Source organism: Diaporthe amygdali, assembly GCF_026229845.1.
Source record: "Diaporthe amygdali strain CAA958 chromosome Unknown NODE_15_length_991109_cov_64_707514, whole genome shotgun sequence".
Taxonomy (NCBI): domain Eukaryota; kingdom Fungi; phylum Ascomycota; class Sordariomycetes; order Diaporthales; family Diaporthaceae; genus Diaporthe; species Diaporthe amygdali.
This window is the reverse complement of record NW_026517035.1, coordinates 667342-684197: the sequence shown is the minus strand read 5'-3', so window position 1 is coordinate 684197 and position 16856 is coordinate 667342. Positions and strand designations below refer to the sequence as shown.

Sequence of the window (16856 nt, the reverse complement as noted above, 5' to 3'; positions counted from 1 at the left end):
GAGTTAGATTTAGAAGAGATGTTTTCAATATTATCATTGGAACTGACATTGATTTAGGTCGATTCTCATACACTATTGATTTGATTGGTCGTATGGACCCACGATGCCACGCCCACTTGAGCAGTCTGTTGGACTGCCAACTGTAGAGAAAACGTTCGGCAATCCACCTTTCGGATAAGGACAACACCCAGTAATTTTGTCGATTTGAGTGGGGATACAACATCAGTGTAGATCCCCGCCAGGCAACAGATTGACAGCGTTGCATTTCATGAACATAGTATCATACAACAAACAGTGCATCCCTACTTCCACTGTCGTGGTCAACACCTTCCCATCGACTACGTCCAAGGGTATCCGGCACACACAAACACAAGATGGCTTCCAGTGAGTCTGCACAGGGCGCCCAAAAATCTGGCTGATCGGTGTCGCGCTAATTAAAACCTACCTGGGAGTGCAAGGCACCAATAACACTTCATTCAAAGATGAATATCCTCCCAAGGCTGAACTGCGACAGTTGGTGGCACTAGCCCCTCTGCCTGTGATTGCGCCCGGGACGCTTGACCCAGCCTCGATGGGTGATTCTGTGCCTCTTCGGGAAGCACTCGCGGTGCTCAACGAATTCAATGCCGCCCTGACCGCCGAAGATGCGGAGAAGCTGAAGAAATGCTTCTTTCCCGAACAAGCGAACTGGAGAGATCAGCTCGCATTAACTTATCATCTCCGGACCTTCACAGCCCCTGCTGTCATAGCTGAGAGTTTCTTGGAGACCAAGAAGCTCCGGGGGCTGACTGAAAGTATCAAGCTTGAGGGTGCTCCTCAGTTTATCCCAGCCACTCCGGTCCTGGTTAGTCGAATGCATTCACAGCCAATACCTCGTAGCAGAATGATTCCATATGGATGTGAGCAAGCTGACGATATTTGTTAGCAATTTATCGACTGTGATCTGAGTTTTAGAACTAACTCGCCAGGGGCACGGTGCTGGGGCAGAATGTTGCTGCTGCCCATCAAGGATAATGGCGATGTCCACTGGAAGATCTGGAACCTCTGCACTGGGCTAGAAAGCCTTGACTTGCAACCGGAGGACGAGTCCCTGCTTCAAGCACCTGGCAGAAGTCTCGATGGCCCGAACACGCTGGAGACCGATGTCTTTATCATCGGAGGCGGAAACGCAGCCGCGGCCCTCGCTGCACGCCTCAAGGCCATGGGCGTCGATACTATCATTGCCGAGCGTAACGCCCGAGCCGGGGACAACTGGGCCAGACGATACGACTGCATGAAGTTCCACATCCCGACTTCCTTCTGTGAATTACCTTACATGAGTGAGTAGCAGATCGCACACACAATTCAGCGAACGCGTGACCTTGAAACGCTCAAAGCTATCTTCGATTAACAAAGGACTAATTTGGGGGTCCAGAGTATGCTACGCAACTTCAAAGCCCGTACCTGCTCACCAAGGACGATTTGGCAGAGCAGCTACGGAAATATGTAGCTGCCTTCCAATTGAATATGATCAACTCTGTCAAGATCTTGTCAACCAAATTTGATGAAACGTCAAAACAATGGACTATCAAGTTCTTCACGCCGGCCGGCGAGCGCACGGCTGTCTCCAAGCATCTAGTCCAGGCAACGGGTATTGGGTCTCAGAAGCCATATGTGCCAACGGTGGCAAACGAAGAACTATATAGTGGCGTGAGTATCCACTCATCACGGTATAAAAACGGAAAAGAGATGGCGGAGAAGGGAGTCAAGGTAAGTTACTGCATACCTTTCCTTGTTACTTTTGGCGGCTGATTATCTTTGCACAGTCCGTCGTGATTGTCGGGTCTGCCAATACAGCCTTCGATGTCCTCGAGGACTGCCATGCTACCGGCTTGAAGACAACCATGGTCGTTCGATCACCGACATACATAGTGCCGCTTGAATACATCTGCGACAAGCGAAGTCTCGGGGCGTACGACGTGGGCGTGGAAATTGGCGATAAGCTCTTCCAGACTACGCCCACAGTTGTCGACAGCCAGCTGGGTCGTGGGCTGTTTGGACTGCTGGCCTCCCAGGAGCCCAATCGGTACGAGGCCCTGGCTGCAGCGGGTTTCCCCGTCCTCGATAGTGCCCATGCTGATGCGGACCTCCTACACAACCTCCTGGAGCGGGCCGGTGGCCACTACGTCGACACTGGAGCCACAAAGCTGATCACGGAAGGCAAGGCCAAAGTCAAGGCCAATGTGGAGCCTGTTGCGTATACGGCCTCTGGATTGAAATTCAGCGACGGATCAGAGCTGGACACAGATGCTGTTATATGGTGTACCGGTTTCGCTGATAAGAATGTGCTTGACACCTCTGCTGAGATAATGGGTGGAAACGATGAAGCCCGTGAAATTGCGTTACGTCTGGACGCCACATGGGGGCTCGATGCTGAGGGCGAGATCCGTGGTATGTGGAAGCGGCATCTCAATGTCGAGAATTATTGGGTCATGGGCGGTTTCACGTCGCAGCATCGCTGGCACTCCCGTACTTTGGCACTCCAGATCACGGCCGCGATTAAGGGCATCCTGCCACCGGCGTATCGTGCAACGCCGCAGCATAATGAGTTTTAAAATGACATTAATTCGTAAAAGAAGTTTAATGTTAATTCCAATATACTCTTTTTAAACAAATCGATTGTACTCTGTTACAACGTACCATGTCTATTGTTTTATTACAACCATGATCGATCTGGTGGGATAAAGGAGTTCGAAGAATGAAAAAAATCTATAAACTATATTCAGATGAACAAACTGAATTGCCAAGTTTCTATAATTATATTGCTAGTCAAGAATATGGAGATAAAGACAGCAATGTAGAGTACAAATTCTTCGGTTATACCTAGATATTGAATTTTTATACGGCATACAGAAATCAAACACTTTAAACTTCCTGAGAATCAACATCGTCCTTCAACGATCTCCTCAGTCTTTTCAGATGCAAGTCTCATTATAGATCTTTGAAGATAAAACGCATGTCACAAAATACCCACCATGAGAAAAAGGAATGTTGCACAAAAGCTTTGTGCTTGGTCCACCGCTCACTGGCGCAGTGCTCATCCATCTCAAATAATCATGTAGCAGCCTTTCACTCGGTGTAGAGATGCTGATCATAGATCTCCCGCGCTCGCCCGGATATAATGGTGCTTCGCATAATCTGCATGCGTGTGAAAAGCCACCCCTCGATCTGCTACCGTTGGGCAGACATGCAGGACGGTCAAAGTGACAGGTCACGAAAACACACAATTGTGAAAGGTCTGACGTGAGCAAAAAGGCATGGCGCAAACGTGAGACTCTCACGAAATACCTCATGAGAACCGGACCAAGAGATTCCACCCCACGGTGGGCCTTTCTGTGTCTCTCTGACGTTCCTTGTCCCTTTCATGCCTCAGTACGTCGCCAATCTCACCTCCCCGATGCCATGCCGCGCTCTGCAAACCAGCGGCGAAGCCGACGCTGTGAACACAGCCCGAATTACTGCCCTGTATGCCGTAATCTCAATCCTGGTCTTTGGAATGCCATTCAGACACCAGAACTGGCAGCATCCAGAGATTCTGGGGCTTGCCAAAGCTGCACGCTAGTGGCTACAGCTATCGAGGCATTTTGGCCACTGGACTCTCTGAGCGCTGTCGCCCTCGAATTTTGTCGTCACAATCGTCACGGCCATGGCCAGCCACGGGATGCCCTCATACTTCTGCCCTGCGACGAAAATGGGCACTGGGGCGAGGAAAGAAGCTCCAGAAGCTATATTGAGGTCTTCACCACACAGTCAGTTCGCAGCTGACCCTTTCTCTTTGGAGATGCTGCCTCGTAGCCTGCGCCGCGTAATCGCTGACTCCAGCGTTAGTCCCCAATCACCGTGGCCTTGGATATCAAGACCACGAAAAACTGAGTCATACGCTCTGTCGAACGACTGCGTAAGGCTGGCGCGCTCCTGGTTAGACCAGTGCCTATCCTCACACTCCAAGTGTCCGAAACCCAATTCCCTCCCCAGTAATTGGCTTCCGACTCGCCTCATCGATGTTGGCGACGACCAGACAGCACCGAAGCTACTAAAAGCGTCTTTCATGGCTGAAAATTCCACTGGACATGAATATGTGGCTCTTAGTCACTGCTGGGGTAAGGAGCAGCCACTGAGGCTGCTGCGGGCTAACATGCCTGAATTTGAACGGGCTATCGCGCCGGGCCTATTGCCTCAGACCTTCCTGGATGTCATCGATTTCGTACGGAGGCTGGGAATGCGGTACGTATGGATCGACTCTCTGTGCATCATCCAGGACTCGCCCAGGGACTGGGCGAAGGAGGCCACGCTCATGGGGGACGTTTACCAGAACGCCGTGATCACCATTGTTGCAGACGCTGGGAAGGACGCATTTGCGGGTCTATCGTCGTCGGAGAGGAGGTCTGACTGGTGCCAGCGTGAACTGCTCGTTGGCGGATCCCAGCACTTCGCACGGCGCTTCTCGCACCCGATGTACAACAATGAGAAGATGGACAACCATCTGGCCACACACGGTCCGTCCGGTGACGACACAACATGGGTGGAACGTAGGGCATGGACCTACCAAGAACGCCTTCTGTCGGCCCGTAAGCTATATTTTGGCGCTTATGAACTGGGCTGGGAGTGCATTGAGACGAGAGATTGCGAGTGTGCCAAAGAATTCTCAGAATCATATGAATCCAGCGGCAACGCTGTACAAAGAAGGGCCCTGAATTTTGGGGCCGGACTACTCTCGGATGACCCAGTATCCCATTGGAAAGAGCTAGTCGAGAATTTCACTACCAGAGACATGTCCTTTAAATCCGACATCTTGCCAGCCGTCGCCGGGCTCGCATCAGTCATCGGCCGAAAGTATGGTTTAACGTACCTCGCCGGCATGTGGGAGGAGAAACTCAGTTCAATGCTCCTGTGGGCCGTCCAGCCCCCAAGCTCGCAAGGGGGGCATGAGGTATACTACGCACCCTCCTGGAGCTGGGCTTCCAAGGTGCAGATGGGTCTCCATCTGGAGCAGCGGCACGGCTTCAACATCGAGTTCATGCCCGAATTTGACGAAGACTACAAATTATTCAGCGTGCCTGGGTTTGAGGTTCTCGAAGCACAATGTACCTACCCCGAAGGAAATCCCTTACTTCCACCACTGAGCGGACACATTGTCGTCGTAGGGCCTATAGCGAGACTACAGCACATACCGGGGTGCACATCAGATGCTGAAGATCCTTTCACATTTCCAGGCCCAGAAATGTGCGTCAGACACTTTTGGGCGGACATTCCCGGGGAGAATCGAGTCGCGGTACTGGAAGATCATGGCCTCGATACATCGTACTTGTTTCTGCCTATACAGGGCTCTATCGTCACGAGGTTAGCAGTATATCCCGTGCAGGAAGTTCTCTTACTCCTTGGTCTGGCGATTCGGGCCTCAAAAAGAGTACCTGGTGCCTTTGAGAGAGTTGGCTACATGGAATGTCTTTGTGACAAAGACGTCATGGCGAATGCACCCGCATATATCGAAACCAGGCGACAAGTGAAGCTTGTGTGAATCAAAGTTTGAAATGTATAACATTTATGGCAGCCCATTAGAGTCATGGTGGTTGGGAATTTAACTTTGAGCGTCTTGAATGGACGTCCTTATATGAGCACCTTTAGTGATAGCTTCAAGTAACAGACCCGATGTAGCGGAAGATGTATATTGACTGAGATCTTGTGTGACTATTCAAGACATTTCGGTGCCTTAGAGAATTCTGGAGTCCCCAGAATCGAAAGTAAAAGCCATAACCGGCGACAAGAAGCAAGCAATTATTAAGCTGAACATGACTGAAAAAAAGACTACGATGACCTGTTCAAATCTGTTGTGATATGCACGCCATGTTATGGATAGACAGAACCCTTGGTCATCTACGTCCTAACGGCTTCATACGAAATAAAGCGAGAGTTTCTCACCAAAGAACGGAGAAATTAGATTTGATAGGAGACAGTGGAGGTGCGCAAGATAGTTGACACCTGCCGAGATCTCTCCCCTCCGCATCCTCGCATGCGCCAGCCTGCTATCCGATCAGCTGCATCTCTTTGCATGTGAGTTATCTGTACTTCTTGGGCAATTGACAGTGCTCAAGACACAGAACACGTGTAGATCTTTCCTATGGCCAGGTTACAAAGAAACCAGATGTAATTACAGGGGAAAATGTGATTGATAGTCAATACGGCGTCACATCTAAATTGGTCTCTTTGTCACCTGACATGCAATCCCAGAGCTACAGGTCAGTGTTGGCCTAGAAATGCAAACGAAACCCCCTTTATTTTTTCCTTTTAGCATTGGGCAGTGATATGTCATTTCGAAACTTTCTAATCTTTCCCTCTTGAAGCGACAGATTTCTCTCGTTTGGAATGCTTTCTTGAAACAGACAAGATAAGCCAGGTAGCAAATCTTGGCAACTCTGGCCCATTCATCATGGTCGACGACTTCAACAGGTTCATGGCCCACTTCGGGCATATTCAACAGCAGAAAGAGCAGCTCAAGCAGGAAAAGTCTCCTTGCAAGGGCCAGAAGCCCACAAGACATTCACACCAGCGTCCAGTAACACGAGGCTGTCTTTTCGGATGATTTCAGAATGTATCAATATAGTATTTGATCCGTCGTAACTGACTATCGTCTTGTGCTCTGCAGGTGAAGCTCCGAGTTTGTATCGGGCGGTAAGCTCTTTGTCCAGCCTCCAGGGTCGCTGATATCCGTCAACAATGTTGGATCCTCGATGTGACATGTCTCGTTGGCGAACTCCAGGCGTTATCCACGGCGTCACATGTGCTCGTTCACTGGCCAGAAGAATCCTCTATACGCCCACTCTGATCATGATGCCACAGACCATCATGCGGTTCTGCTTGGTTACCCCCCATCAGAGCTCACAGCAGGGATTTAGGGAAACACGGAGCCACGACTCGCTGGCCATCCCTGAAGCGGGCGATAACAGAGACGAGTTCGGGCGTAGACGACAGACAAATTCCAGCGAAGTTCCTTTTAGCGATCTCAATTGGAAGAGTCGGAATCTGCATCAGACCACCACTCGGAACTGTGATCGGAGACCTGATCTACTTCGACACCTTCAAAGGATTCGTCGTCCTCGTTCATTCCGCTGTGACCATTGTGCGTCACGAAGTGTCCCATTGTGATGTTTTCAGCTACTCCTATGTCCACAGTTTCGCGGCGGACAAAGCGCAGGAGTCACTTCTTCGGAAATTAACTCAGAGCGGGGGGTTTCACGTTGAAGTATGATGATTGAATTGAGCTGAAGCCCATGTATCTGAGAAAGTCTGGTCGCAAAGGAGTTTGTGAGGTTGCACTGCTCGAGATCAAGATGACGCAGACTCTCGGAATGAGCGTCGACCAACGGCAACAACCACGACTCAGGTTGGATCATGAAGGCAAGTCTCAGCGACCGCAGATGTCGCCATTTATAGTAAAATTGCCCGGCCTTGTCTGTGAACAGACCAGATAAGCCAGAACAACGTTCTGGGACCCGGAAAAGTTCGATATCACAGTCCAAGGCTATGCTAAGCTCCTGAAGGTCTGACGCGTCCATTAGTACGCGTCGTAATGCTGGCCTGAAAAGCCTAGAACGACTCCCAAGCAGGCTGGGGGGATGGTCCGGCTGGAGAACGAGATCCAAAGAGGTAAGGTACGTGAAAGCTCGGCCCAGGCTGGCACGCTGCAACGGGCGGCCAAATCCCTCAGCGAAACAGCGCAGCCGCGTGATTCTGCCATGATCTTCCATCATGGTGGGTATGAGAAAGTTGAGAAGTCCTTGGTTCCATGCAAGCGGGTCCTCCTCAGTGTGTGTCTTCATCAGTCCCACGTCAAACTGATACCCGTCAGCGCGCTGGCTGAGTATGCGATCCCATGGCATCATCTCCGACGAGAAACCATGAAGGTTGGGCATGCACGCAATGGCGGCTTTGAAGCGCCCCAAAAATTCCATGGCGCACTCAGGAGGGGTGAGATGTGTAATAGCCAGAAAGCGCGGGACACAAAGCCAAAAAAGTCTACTTGCACCAATAAGGTGAGACTGGAGATTTCCGTACACCTCGAGCGCCTCTGGCAGATGGACAAAAGCGGTTGAGTCACATCCTGTGGAATTGTGAGTAAAGCCCTTGTGCATGGATCTGGACGAGAAAGTGTTTCTGTAGGGTGCTTACCCAGCTCATACCAGACCACGTCCTCGACGTAAGCAGCAAGTCGAGGCGAAGCAGCGAGGCTCAGGAACCCATCACGATCTGCAATAATTCGGGAGATGAAAGCGCGCCTGAAGATGAAAGGCGTCATAGCAGTCTCCAGTAATCGACAGGTCAAACGGGCTTGCTTGCGGTCGCGATTGGTGAGGCTCGGGTCAGCGGCAATGATGCTGAGCAGCTCAGGTGGTAGAATGGCCAAGGTCGAGCTTGCTGTGCCAGGGGCTGGCACGGGCTGACCAGTGCCTGCATTCTGCGCCATGCTCGATGTTTTGATACGTGAAGCGCGGGCTGCAGTTGGTGGATGGTGAGTGGTAAACAATGGAGGGGGTGAGTTGTTGTGGGAACGTTGGATGTTGAGCCGAATGCGATAAAAACCTGTGTGATGTAAGAAGACTTCGTGCCATGCAGCCACGTTACTGCAATGAAAGTGGACAACAAAGATGCAGCAGGTTGTAGTTGGAGAAAGTCTGCTCTCCTGCACGCCTTGAAGACGCGTCCACAAGATGAAAGAAGGGCTGGGTATTCGAGAAATGTTGCAAACAAGAATCAGAAGAATAGAACAATGAACACAGTATATCATTCCATGCAGTCATTATCAAAACCAAGCCGACCGATTCCCAACCCAAAGCCAACCACCCATCCAACAAGCAGTGGCGGACGTGCATACCCGTACATAGAATTCATCACAGACAGTTAGACACATGAAACCCTTCTACCTGGCCGACACGGCCCTTATCAAGATCACCTCCATGGCTGGCTGAGCGTGAAGTTGACAGTCTGCGTCGCGCCCCCACCAAGTTGCTGCACCTGCTGCGGCTGCGGCCGCCTGCCCACGATGTAGTCCTGGTTCTCGATCGATACGCTCTTGGTCATGTGGTTGACCTTATATACGCCAACGAGCCGGGCCGCCAGCTCGAACATGTTGTTGCGGAGGGAGATGACGATGAACTGGGCGTTCTTGGTGCGCTCCTTGATGTAGTTGGCGACGATAGACACCTACGTATGGCGTGTTAGAATCATCTGATAAATGCATTGGGGACTAGGAGCAGGGGCCAGGCTTACGTTTCTGAAATCTAGAGCGGCATCGATCTCGTCCATCACATACAGTGGCGTCGGCTTGTAGTGGTGTAGAGCAAACACGAGCGCCAGACTGCTGAGTGTCTTTTCACCACCAGACAGGTTGCTGATATTCTTCCACGACTTCTTGGGCGGCATGACGCTGAAGAGAATGCCCTCGGAGAAGGGGTCGAGCGAGTCGACAAGTTCGAGCTCGGCGTTACCACCCATGGTAATCATTTGGTACATCTCCTTGAGTCTAAGGGAGATCATGCTGAAGCCCTCCATGAAGCCTTCAAGACGCAGTCGACGAAGTTCATCGCATCGCTTCTTGGCTGCGTCACGTTGTGTCACGGCTGTCTGGAGGTCAGACGACCTGGCGGCATGTTCCTCAACGCGGCGGCGGTACTCGGAAAGGACGCCGAGATCGACATTGACGTTTTGCGTCTTCTCCTCCAGAGCGGCAATCTCGCCTTTTAGGGTCTCCTTGTTCATGTCTTCGAGCTCATCTTTGCTGTAGCGCGGGAGGGTCTTCTTAGTCTTGCGATCACGGACCACTGTGGTATCTACCTCTTCCTCGACTGCATCGGCGTCAACATCGGCGTCGGTCATCTCGACATCGGAGTCACCGTCTCCCTCAGCCTGAGCACCGGCCTCATCCGCATTATCGCCATCTTGGGCATTTTCAGCAACACCGTTCGCACCGTCTGCGGCATGCTTCGGAGCGGCAGCGGATTCGAGATCCTCTATGTCTTGAAGCCTAAGCTTGGAGTGTTTGTCTTCCCAGTAGCGGACTTTCCTTTGATTCTCGGCGAGGACCTTCTGATTTTCCTCCAACTTGTTTCGCATCTCAATTTCGCTGGCTCGAGTGGCATTGAGCTCTGCAGTCTTCTCGTCGAGTTCCGACTTCAACTCGGCGAGCTCTTGCTTCTTAACTGCGAGGCCTTCTTGAGCTTCTTCGACACGGCCCTTGAAATCCTCGGCCTTGTCGCCTTGGTTTGAAATCTCGTCTTCGAGACTTTCAAGGTCTCTGATGGCGGCATCAAGTTCCTTGGTCGCCTTTGCATGATCTTTGGCAAGCTTGGTCTTTTGCTTCTCCGCCTTGGCCTTCTTGACCTCGGCTTTGGAGGTTTCCTCATTCTGAGAAGCGATTTCCGCTTTGAGACGGTCAACCTTGGCCCTCTGCGTGCGGAGCTTGTCGCCACCGACTTGCATGATCTTGTCCTGAAGCGCCTTGATCTCTTCTTCGACAGTAGAGGTCTCGTCATGCAGCTTCTCGACTTCTTTTTGCAGACTCTTGACCTCTTTTTCCAAAGCGGTAACACGGCTGTCATCGGTTTTCGAGGGTTGGTGCTCTTTGCTGAGCTCCTTTATGCGACGTTGGGCATCGGCCAGGTTCTTGGTTGAGCTCTCGATCTCGAGGTTGATCTTTTGCATCTTGGTCTCAAGCTGAGGGATCCGATTTCGCAGATCGCGCAGACTAGTCTCTTGCTCTCGTTGGTACTCGAGAAACTCTTGAAACTTTTGTTCAAGCGCATCGCGGTCGCTTTCCAACTTCAATACTTGTTCTTTTGTAGTGTCGGCGACAAGTTTGGATGACATCAAGCCCTTCTTCTTGGAGTTGCCACCACCGGACATGGTACCCGACTTATCGATCAGTTCACCATCGAGGGTCACAACTCGCCATCTCTTGGCTCCGTACGCTATGCGGTTTGCCTGTGCAAGGTCTGTGGCGACCAAAGTGTCTTGGAGCGCATGGTAGAAGGCTGCCCGGAACTTGTCTTCCTTCGCTTGAACAAGATCGAAAAGACGTGGAGCATCCTCTGGTGTCTGAATGGGGGAAAGATCCCGTGACCTTAGCTTGTCCAGACATATGAAGTTTCCGCGACCCATGTTTGTCTTGCGCAGGTATTCAATACATTGCTGACCCGCTTCCACAGTGTCGGTGACGAAATTGTCAAGTGCACCGCAGGCAGTTGATATTGCGACGTCATACTTCTGGTCAATTGCTCCTAGATTTCCAAGACGACCATGAAAGCCATCGATACGGCCCGACTCTTTCATTCGCATAAGGGCCGTTAGGACATTGCCCTGGGTCTGAGTCGCAGAAAGACTGGAACGAGCCTCATCGGCCTTTTGTCGTGAGTTAGACAACTTGGCCCGGATTTTTGGCTCCTGTCCAGCCAGCTGCTCGAGTTCAGCCTGGGCCTGTTGTGCTTCAGCTTCAAGCTCTTTCTTTTCTTCCTGGCAGGCCTTGAGCTCTTGCTGTTTCTCATTGCGACGTTCCTGCGTGGACGCAATCTTTTTCTCCATTTCCTCGAGAGCAACTGCGCCGGCATTTGCTTTCTCCTTGAGTATGTTCAGCTCACTCTCGGCGACTGCAATGGCGGACTGCTTCACGTTGATCTTCTCCTGCCAAGGCTCCAATGACCTTTGCTTGGCAGCGATCTGGTCTGAGAAGGCCTGCGTCTTGCCTTTGAGGCCTTCCCTGATGACAGCAAGCTCGGACTCTGCTTCCTTGATCTGCTCTTCAAGGCTGACAATCTCCTGTGCGCGTGTCTCGATGTCTTCGGTGCACTGCTCAATCGTCTCCCCCGCTTCTGTACTTGTCTTCTCGGCGTTGGCTATCGTCTTCTCGAGCTTCTTGCGCTTGTCGACCAAAAATTTACGCTTCTCATCGAATTTGACGCGCTCCTGCTCAAACTTGGCCATCTCCTTGACAAGGGCCTGAGTCTCCTTGTCCTGAGCCTCATACTGCTTGCTGCCTTTGGAATACTTTTTCTGCAGCTCCTTGATAATTGCCTCGCTACCTTGATGCTTCTCCAGCTCCTCGTCAAGCTGTGCCTGCATTTGGGTGATGGCCTCCTCGGTCACAAGAAGGTTGTCATTGCATTCGTCGATGTAAATCTGGTATAGCGCCGATTGCTTCATTGTGAGCTCGTTCTCGTCACGGATGTACGCGAGAGCCTTGTTTTTCTTATCCTCAAGACTGTGCTTCTCCTTCTCGACATGTTGAACGCGACCACTCTTCTCCATGCATATTTCGTTGAGCGTCTCAACTTCTGTGGCGGATTCCTCGATTGGGGTCTTGTATTTTGATGTACCAATGATGTCTTCGAGATACTCGAGCAAACCATCATCGTGCTCGTTCGCGGCTTTGGGCTTCATTTGTGCGATGGATTCGACCTCACCCTGCAGGATGAGGAATCGTTTGTGGTCAAGGTCAACACCGCGGTCCCGCAGCAGGGTGGTGACAACGGTGTATGTGGATGTCTTGCCGTTGATGTAGTAGCTGCTGGAATTGTTCTTGAAGGCTTTACGAGAAATGACGAGATCCGAATCCGGGATTACTTCGTGGCCACCCCCAGGCTATTGGAAAGAGATGTTGATTAGTGAAAGGATCACTGCCAGAACTAAGGATATTCATACCTGATCCAGGACCTCCTGGAAATGCACTGCAACTTCACAAAAATCAAGATTCGGATGCTCAGCAGAATTGTGAATCAAAGCTGAAAGTTTGCCTTGTCGCATCTTGCTGGCTCGGAAGCCAAAGACAAACAACAACGAGTCGATCACATTAGATTTTCCAGAGCCATTGGGACCGACGACTGAGGAGAAAGACGCGTGGAAGGGCCCAACCTCTTGACGCCCAGAGTAACTCTTGAAGTTGGTGAGGATGAGATATGTGATGACGAGGCGAGGTTTGGGTGTCAGGTCCTCTACCTGGGGTATGACCATGGTCCGGGACTTCAACACAATGTCCATGGGCTTTTCCATGACTGCGTCCAGCGGCTTGATCGGCTTGACGCCGGTGTTGAGCAGTGTGTCCTCGATGGGCCGCCGCTGATCATTTCCAGCAGTATTAGTGATGTCTGACAGCGGCGTCTGAAATCTGTCAGGGTCTGGCGTTGCGGATGGCTTGGAGAGTCTAGGCGTGGCGGGGGTTGGAGGCTGTTGTATATCGGGCGTCGGAACCTCCTTTGACGATGTCGCTGGCGGCGCAACACTCTTACGTTTGCGCCCGGGCTTCTTGACAGGTTCTTGCTCCTCGTCGACATCCATTGCAGTCTGATTGTGCTCGGCATCCTCGGCAACTGGTTCCAGGTTCTCGTCCGGCTCATTGACCGGCTCAATGCTGGGTTGGATGCTTGCCTCGGGCTCGACACTTTCTTCTTTGACGGCAGTTTTCTTTGGGCGACCTCGCCTCCGCGGCGCCGAATTTGTAGCAGGAATGCTCTGGTCTGCATCTGCAACCTGGCTAGACTCGCCCGGCTCGACGCTCGTGGTATCTGGTGCGACACTTGGGGCTGCGCTCTTTCTGGGCCTACCACCACGGCGACGAGGTGCTGTCTCGGATGCTGGGGGTGTTTCGGCCGGGATAGTCTTCCTCCTGCCGCCGGTGGACTTGCGCGAGCTCTTAGCCGGCGCGGGTGTGAAGTCTCCCTCGCTATCGTCGTCGTCTGCAGGTGGTGGAGAGGGTGGGTTTGCGATCTCGTCCTCATCATCAGACTCTATGATCTGCTTGCGCTTGGCAGCGGCTCGTCGGGTCGGTCGCGTCGACATGGTGGGCAAGGGTGACGACGAGCAGAGAAAGAGTTGCCGGTATGATACGAAGCAAGAGGGAATGAAGGCTAACTGATGCGAGGTGAGAAGTCAAGAAGGTCGGCGGTTAGATCCCAACCAGCAGAGCAAGACCCAAGCTTCAGGGCACAAGATGCAATCGATAAGTCGCAGAAGTGGGCTGCCGTTGCAAAGAGTGCAGTCGGCCGTTGCTCCATTCCCCTCGAAAATACGGGCGCTGGTAAACAAAACAAACCGTCAGGAAAACGCGCTAAAATGGGACGAGGGGTCCACACGTGTCGAATGGACCCGCCGTTACATGTTAGCCAAGGATAGCTGATGTTCTGCAAAACCCTTAACAGACGCAGATAAGCTATCGCATCCGTCCCGTCTGGGAGCTTCCAAGCCTGCGCGCGCATCGCATTGGATCGCTGCCAATTCCGCGAGGCTCGTCAAGCTTGTCATCGCTGAACGACTCGAGGCCGGTAATCCACAGCCAAGATGCAGGACTTCAACCACTTTCACCAGGTCTTTAAGCCTGAGTGGGGATCGCCATACACTCAAGATTTTCTTCGAGAAATCGATGTTTACCGAAAGAGCCTCAATGGCGTCCTCTTCATCGACCGCGTCCTGAGGTCTGTCGGCGTCACCAAAGGTATGTCTTCCAACTGAGACTCGAGACGCGCGGGTTTGTGTCTGACGCCCTGCAATTTCCAGCCAGGTCATACCCTCCCAAGGGCGACAATGGCCTTTATCAACTTCACTACCAGGTCTGCGAAAGTGATCATTCAGACCACCAGAAGCTCTCCGTCTTCTACTACATGCTCCTCGACTTCAACGAGCACCTTGGGCTGCAGAGTCGTATCAACTTCGCCGAAGTGTTCGCCTCGAGATTTGGGCTGCCGAAGAAGTACGAGATTTTTATGAGAGGGCTATGGCACTTGGACCGCCAGCAATTCAGCGTAGGTCGTCCCATTCGATGGCAAGAAGCATGCGGCTGACCAGCGTTCACTGCAGCACGCGCTCCAAGATCTCGCACACCCCTCGCTCTCACCCGAATTCGCGGACGACATCATTACAGTTCTCGTCAAGAACGCTGAGGAAAACGACTACTCCCTCGCCCTCGCCTATTACCATGCCGTCCAACCCGTTCTTCGCAAGCCTGAGTCTCTGTCACTTCTTTTCGGAGCTCTGGCAAGGACGAGTCTCACCGAAGCCTTTTACTTCTCCCGGGCACACCCCGAGCAGACCAGACAGCTCCTTTTTGAGCAATTAATTGCGTCAGTTCTCGAAGGAAGCGGCCACGATGTCGCGACACGAGCTGCCGAGCTTGTCAGCCTGCCCCTGGACAGCGCCGAGGAGCAGTGGTTCCAGGAATACCTTACTAATGGAAATGGAAGGAAGTTGAGAAAGGCGAAGGACACGGTACTCATGCGGCGAGTCGTGACTGGCCGGCACGCTGAGAGCATGGGCGACAGGAACCTCGGTGGACAATGGAACGTCGTCCTGGGAGGCTTCAAAAGCGGGATGGGCGGCCGTGTGGCATGAGTGTACACAATCTGGGTCAGAACATATTGTGATTTACTGGCATAGCGATGGCGTTAGGGGGCAGGATGAAAGTGCAGCCTGACTGGCTCCATTTGGGTCAACAAAATTGGCTGGCACTCTGCGCTGCGGCCTCAGGTGTTGGTGTCAGTTCATGATTGAGTAGCCACAGTGGCAGACAAAAACAAGCATGAGACCATTTACCAAAGAAAACGCATTCACGAGGCGAAAGGAGTCCATTGTCAAGAGAAAGGCGCGTATCAGCACGAGACATACACAATTACGGGGGAGCTGGGTGAGAGAAACGGCTGTCTCCTGTGCGGCCGCACATCCCGATTGATTTATTGTAGTAACGGAGGCTCCTGCACACCGACCTGCTCGAGCAACCTCCCATAGTGCTCGACCCTCCTATGCTTCTCGAACGCAAACACCCTCTCCTTGCCCTTCCTGCACAAGGCCAGATCAATCGTCGCGACTACCAACTCGTCATCCTTGGTCTTCGACTCCGCCACCACATGCCCATTAGGATCGTAGATCACTGTACCAGCGATCAGCCCGCCTCCGTCCTCAATGCCGCATTTCGCAGTGTTGACACTGAAGCACGCATTTGTGTAGCTGCCGCTCTGGCAAGAGATGCGGTGGTGGAATAGCGCCTCCGCCTCCTGCTCCTCAGGCGTCCCATCGTATTGCGGCGCGTAGGACGTGGTGTTGTACCCGTCGAGGATGAGCTCCGCGCCCTGGAGCCCGTAACACCGCCATGCCTCGCTCCAGCGCCGGTCGTTGCAGATGATCATGCCGACAATGGGATCGCCCTTGCCCTCCACCTCCTTTGCCACCGGCTCTCCGGTTCCTCCTGATCCAGCTTTCGCAGCGCCTGTGACCAGGTTGGGCGCGCGGAAGGCCTGGAATCCCAGATTTCCAGGCGTAAAGTAGCGCTTCTCGAGCTGTTGCTCCACTCCCCGCCCAGTCTTGTCATCTATGGGCTCCTTGGTACCAGGGAGATGAACTTTCCGGTATTTGGCTACCACTTTGCCCTCGCTTGCAGAATAGTAGATTGTGGCGTTGTAGTCTGTCTCCTTGCCATGCTCATCCGTCCACCGCTCGGCATAACCCAAATACAAATCTGTCCCAAGCTCCTTGGCCTTGTCAAAGAGTGGTCTCACCCGCGGCGAGTCTACAATGGCATTTGGGTTTGCATGGGACTCTGGCTCAAAGAAATCTGCCTTTTTGACTGGGTCGTCGATTTGGTGACGAGGGAAGAAGGTGGTTAAGGCAAGCTCGGGGAAGACGACCAGCTTGGCTCCTTGTGAGGCTGCATCCGTGAGCAGCTTCAACATACGGCCCAGTATGCTCTCTCTGGAGTCGGCGAGCTGATTTGGGCCCATCTGGGCGGCTGCTACAGTGAGCAGTCGTGGGGAAGGTTTTGTAGCCATGATAATTATGAAATTGTACCG

The 16856-nt window shown here is 52.4% G+C and overlaps 7 protein-coding genes across 7 annotated transcripts; 4 read left to right on the top strand and 3 right to left on the bottom strand.

Annotated features, from left to right (window-relative positions):
• Positions 1–374: 374 nt before the first annotated feature.
• Positions 375–2594, top strand: J7T55_009948 (uncharacterized protein; the record flags this gene model as incomplete). Its single annotated transcript, XM_053143916.1, has 5 exons — positions 375–384; positions 483–844; positions 926–1319; positions 1415–1689; positions 1806–2594. The coding sequence occupies 5 exons, from the start codon at positions 375–377 to the stop codon at positions 2592–2594; spliced, it is 1830 nt and encodes a 609-aa protein (XP_052993466.1).
• Positions 2595–3685: 1091 nt separating this feature from the next.
• Positions 3686–5557, top strand: J7T55_009947 (HET-domain-containing protein; the record flags this gene model as incomplete). Its single annotated transcript, XM_053143915.1, has 1 exon — positions 3686–5557. The coding sequence occupies one exon, from the start codon at positions 3686–3688 to the stop codon at positions 5555–5557; it is 1872 nt and encodes a 623-aa protein (XP_052993465.1).
• A 909-nt stretch (positions 5558–6466) lies between these two features.
• On the top strand, positions 6467–6932 carry J7T55_009946 (uncharacterized protein; the record flags this gene model as incomplete). Its single annotated transcript, XM_053143914.1, has 3 exons — positions 6467–6592; positions 6683–6708; positions 6797–6932. The coding sequence occupies 3 exons, from the start codon at positions 6467–6469 to the stop codon at positions 6930–6932; spliced, it is 288 nt and encodes a 95-aa protein (XP_052993464.1).
• A 107-nt stretch (positions 6933–7039) lies between these two features.
• Positions 7040–8500, bottom strand: J7T55_009945 (uncharacterized protein; the record flags this gene model as incomplete). Its single annotated transcript, XM_053143913.1, has 3 exons — positions 7040–7197; positions 7274–8137; positions 8206–8500. 3 exons carry the CDS (start codon positions 8498–8500, stop codon positions 7040–7042), a joined length of 1317 nt encoding a protein of 438 aa, XP_052993463.1.
• A 482-nt stretch (positions 8501–8982) lies between these two features.
• On the bottom strand, positions 8983–13860 carry J7T55_009944 (nuclear condensin complex subunit smc4; the record flags this gene model as incomplete). Its single annotated transcript, XM_053143912.1, has 3 exons — positions 8983–9237; positions 9304–12666; positions 12727–13860. 3 exons carry the CDS (start codon positions 13858–13860, stop codon positions 8983–8985), a joined length of 4752 nt encoding a protein of 1583 aa, XP_052993462.1.
• Positions 13861–14358: 498 nt separating this feature from the next.
• Positions 14359–15405, top strand: J7T55_009943 (uncharacterized protein; the record flags this gene model as incomplete). The annotated part of the gene is made up of 3 exons (XM_053143911.1): positions 14359–14512; positions 14575–14819; positions 14875–15405. 3 exons carry the CDS (start codon positions 14359–14361, stop codon positions 15403–15405), a joined length of 930 nt encoding a protein of 309 aa, XP_052993461.1.
• Positions 15406–15743: 338 nt separating this feature from the next.
• Positions 15744–16835, bottom strand: J7T55_009942 (carbon-nitrogen hydrolase; the record flags this gene model as incomplete). The annotated part of the gene is made up of 1 exon (XM_053143910.1): positions 15744–16835. The coding sequence occupies one exon, from the start codon at positions 16833–16835 to the stop codon at positions 15744–15746; it is 1092 nt and encodes a 363-aa protein (XP_052993460.1).
• Positions 16836–16856: the final 21 nt, after the last annotated feature.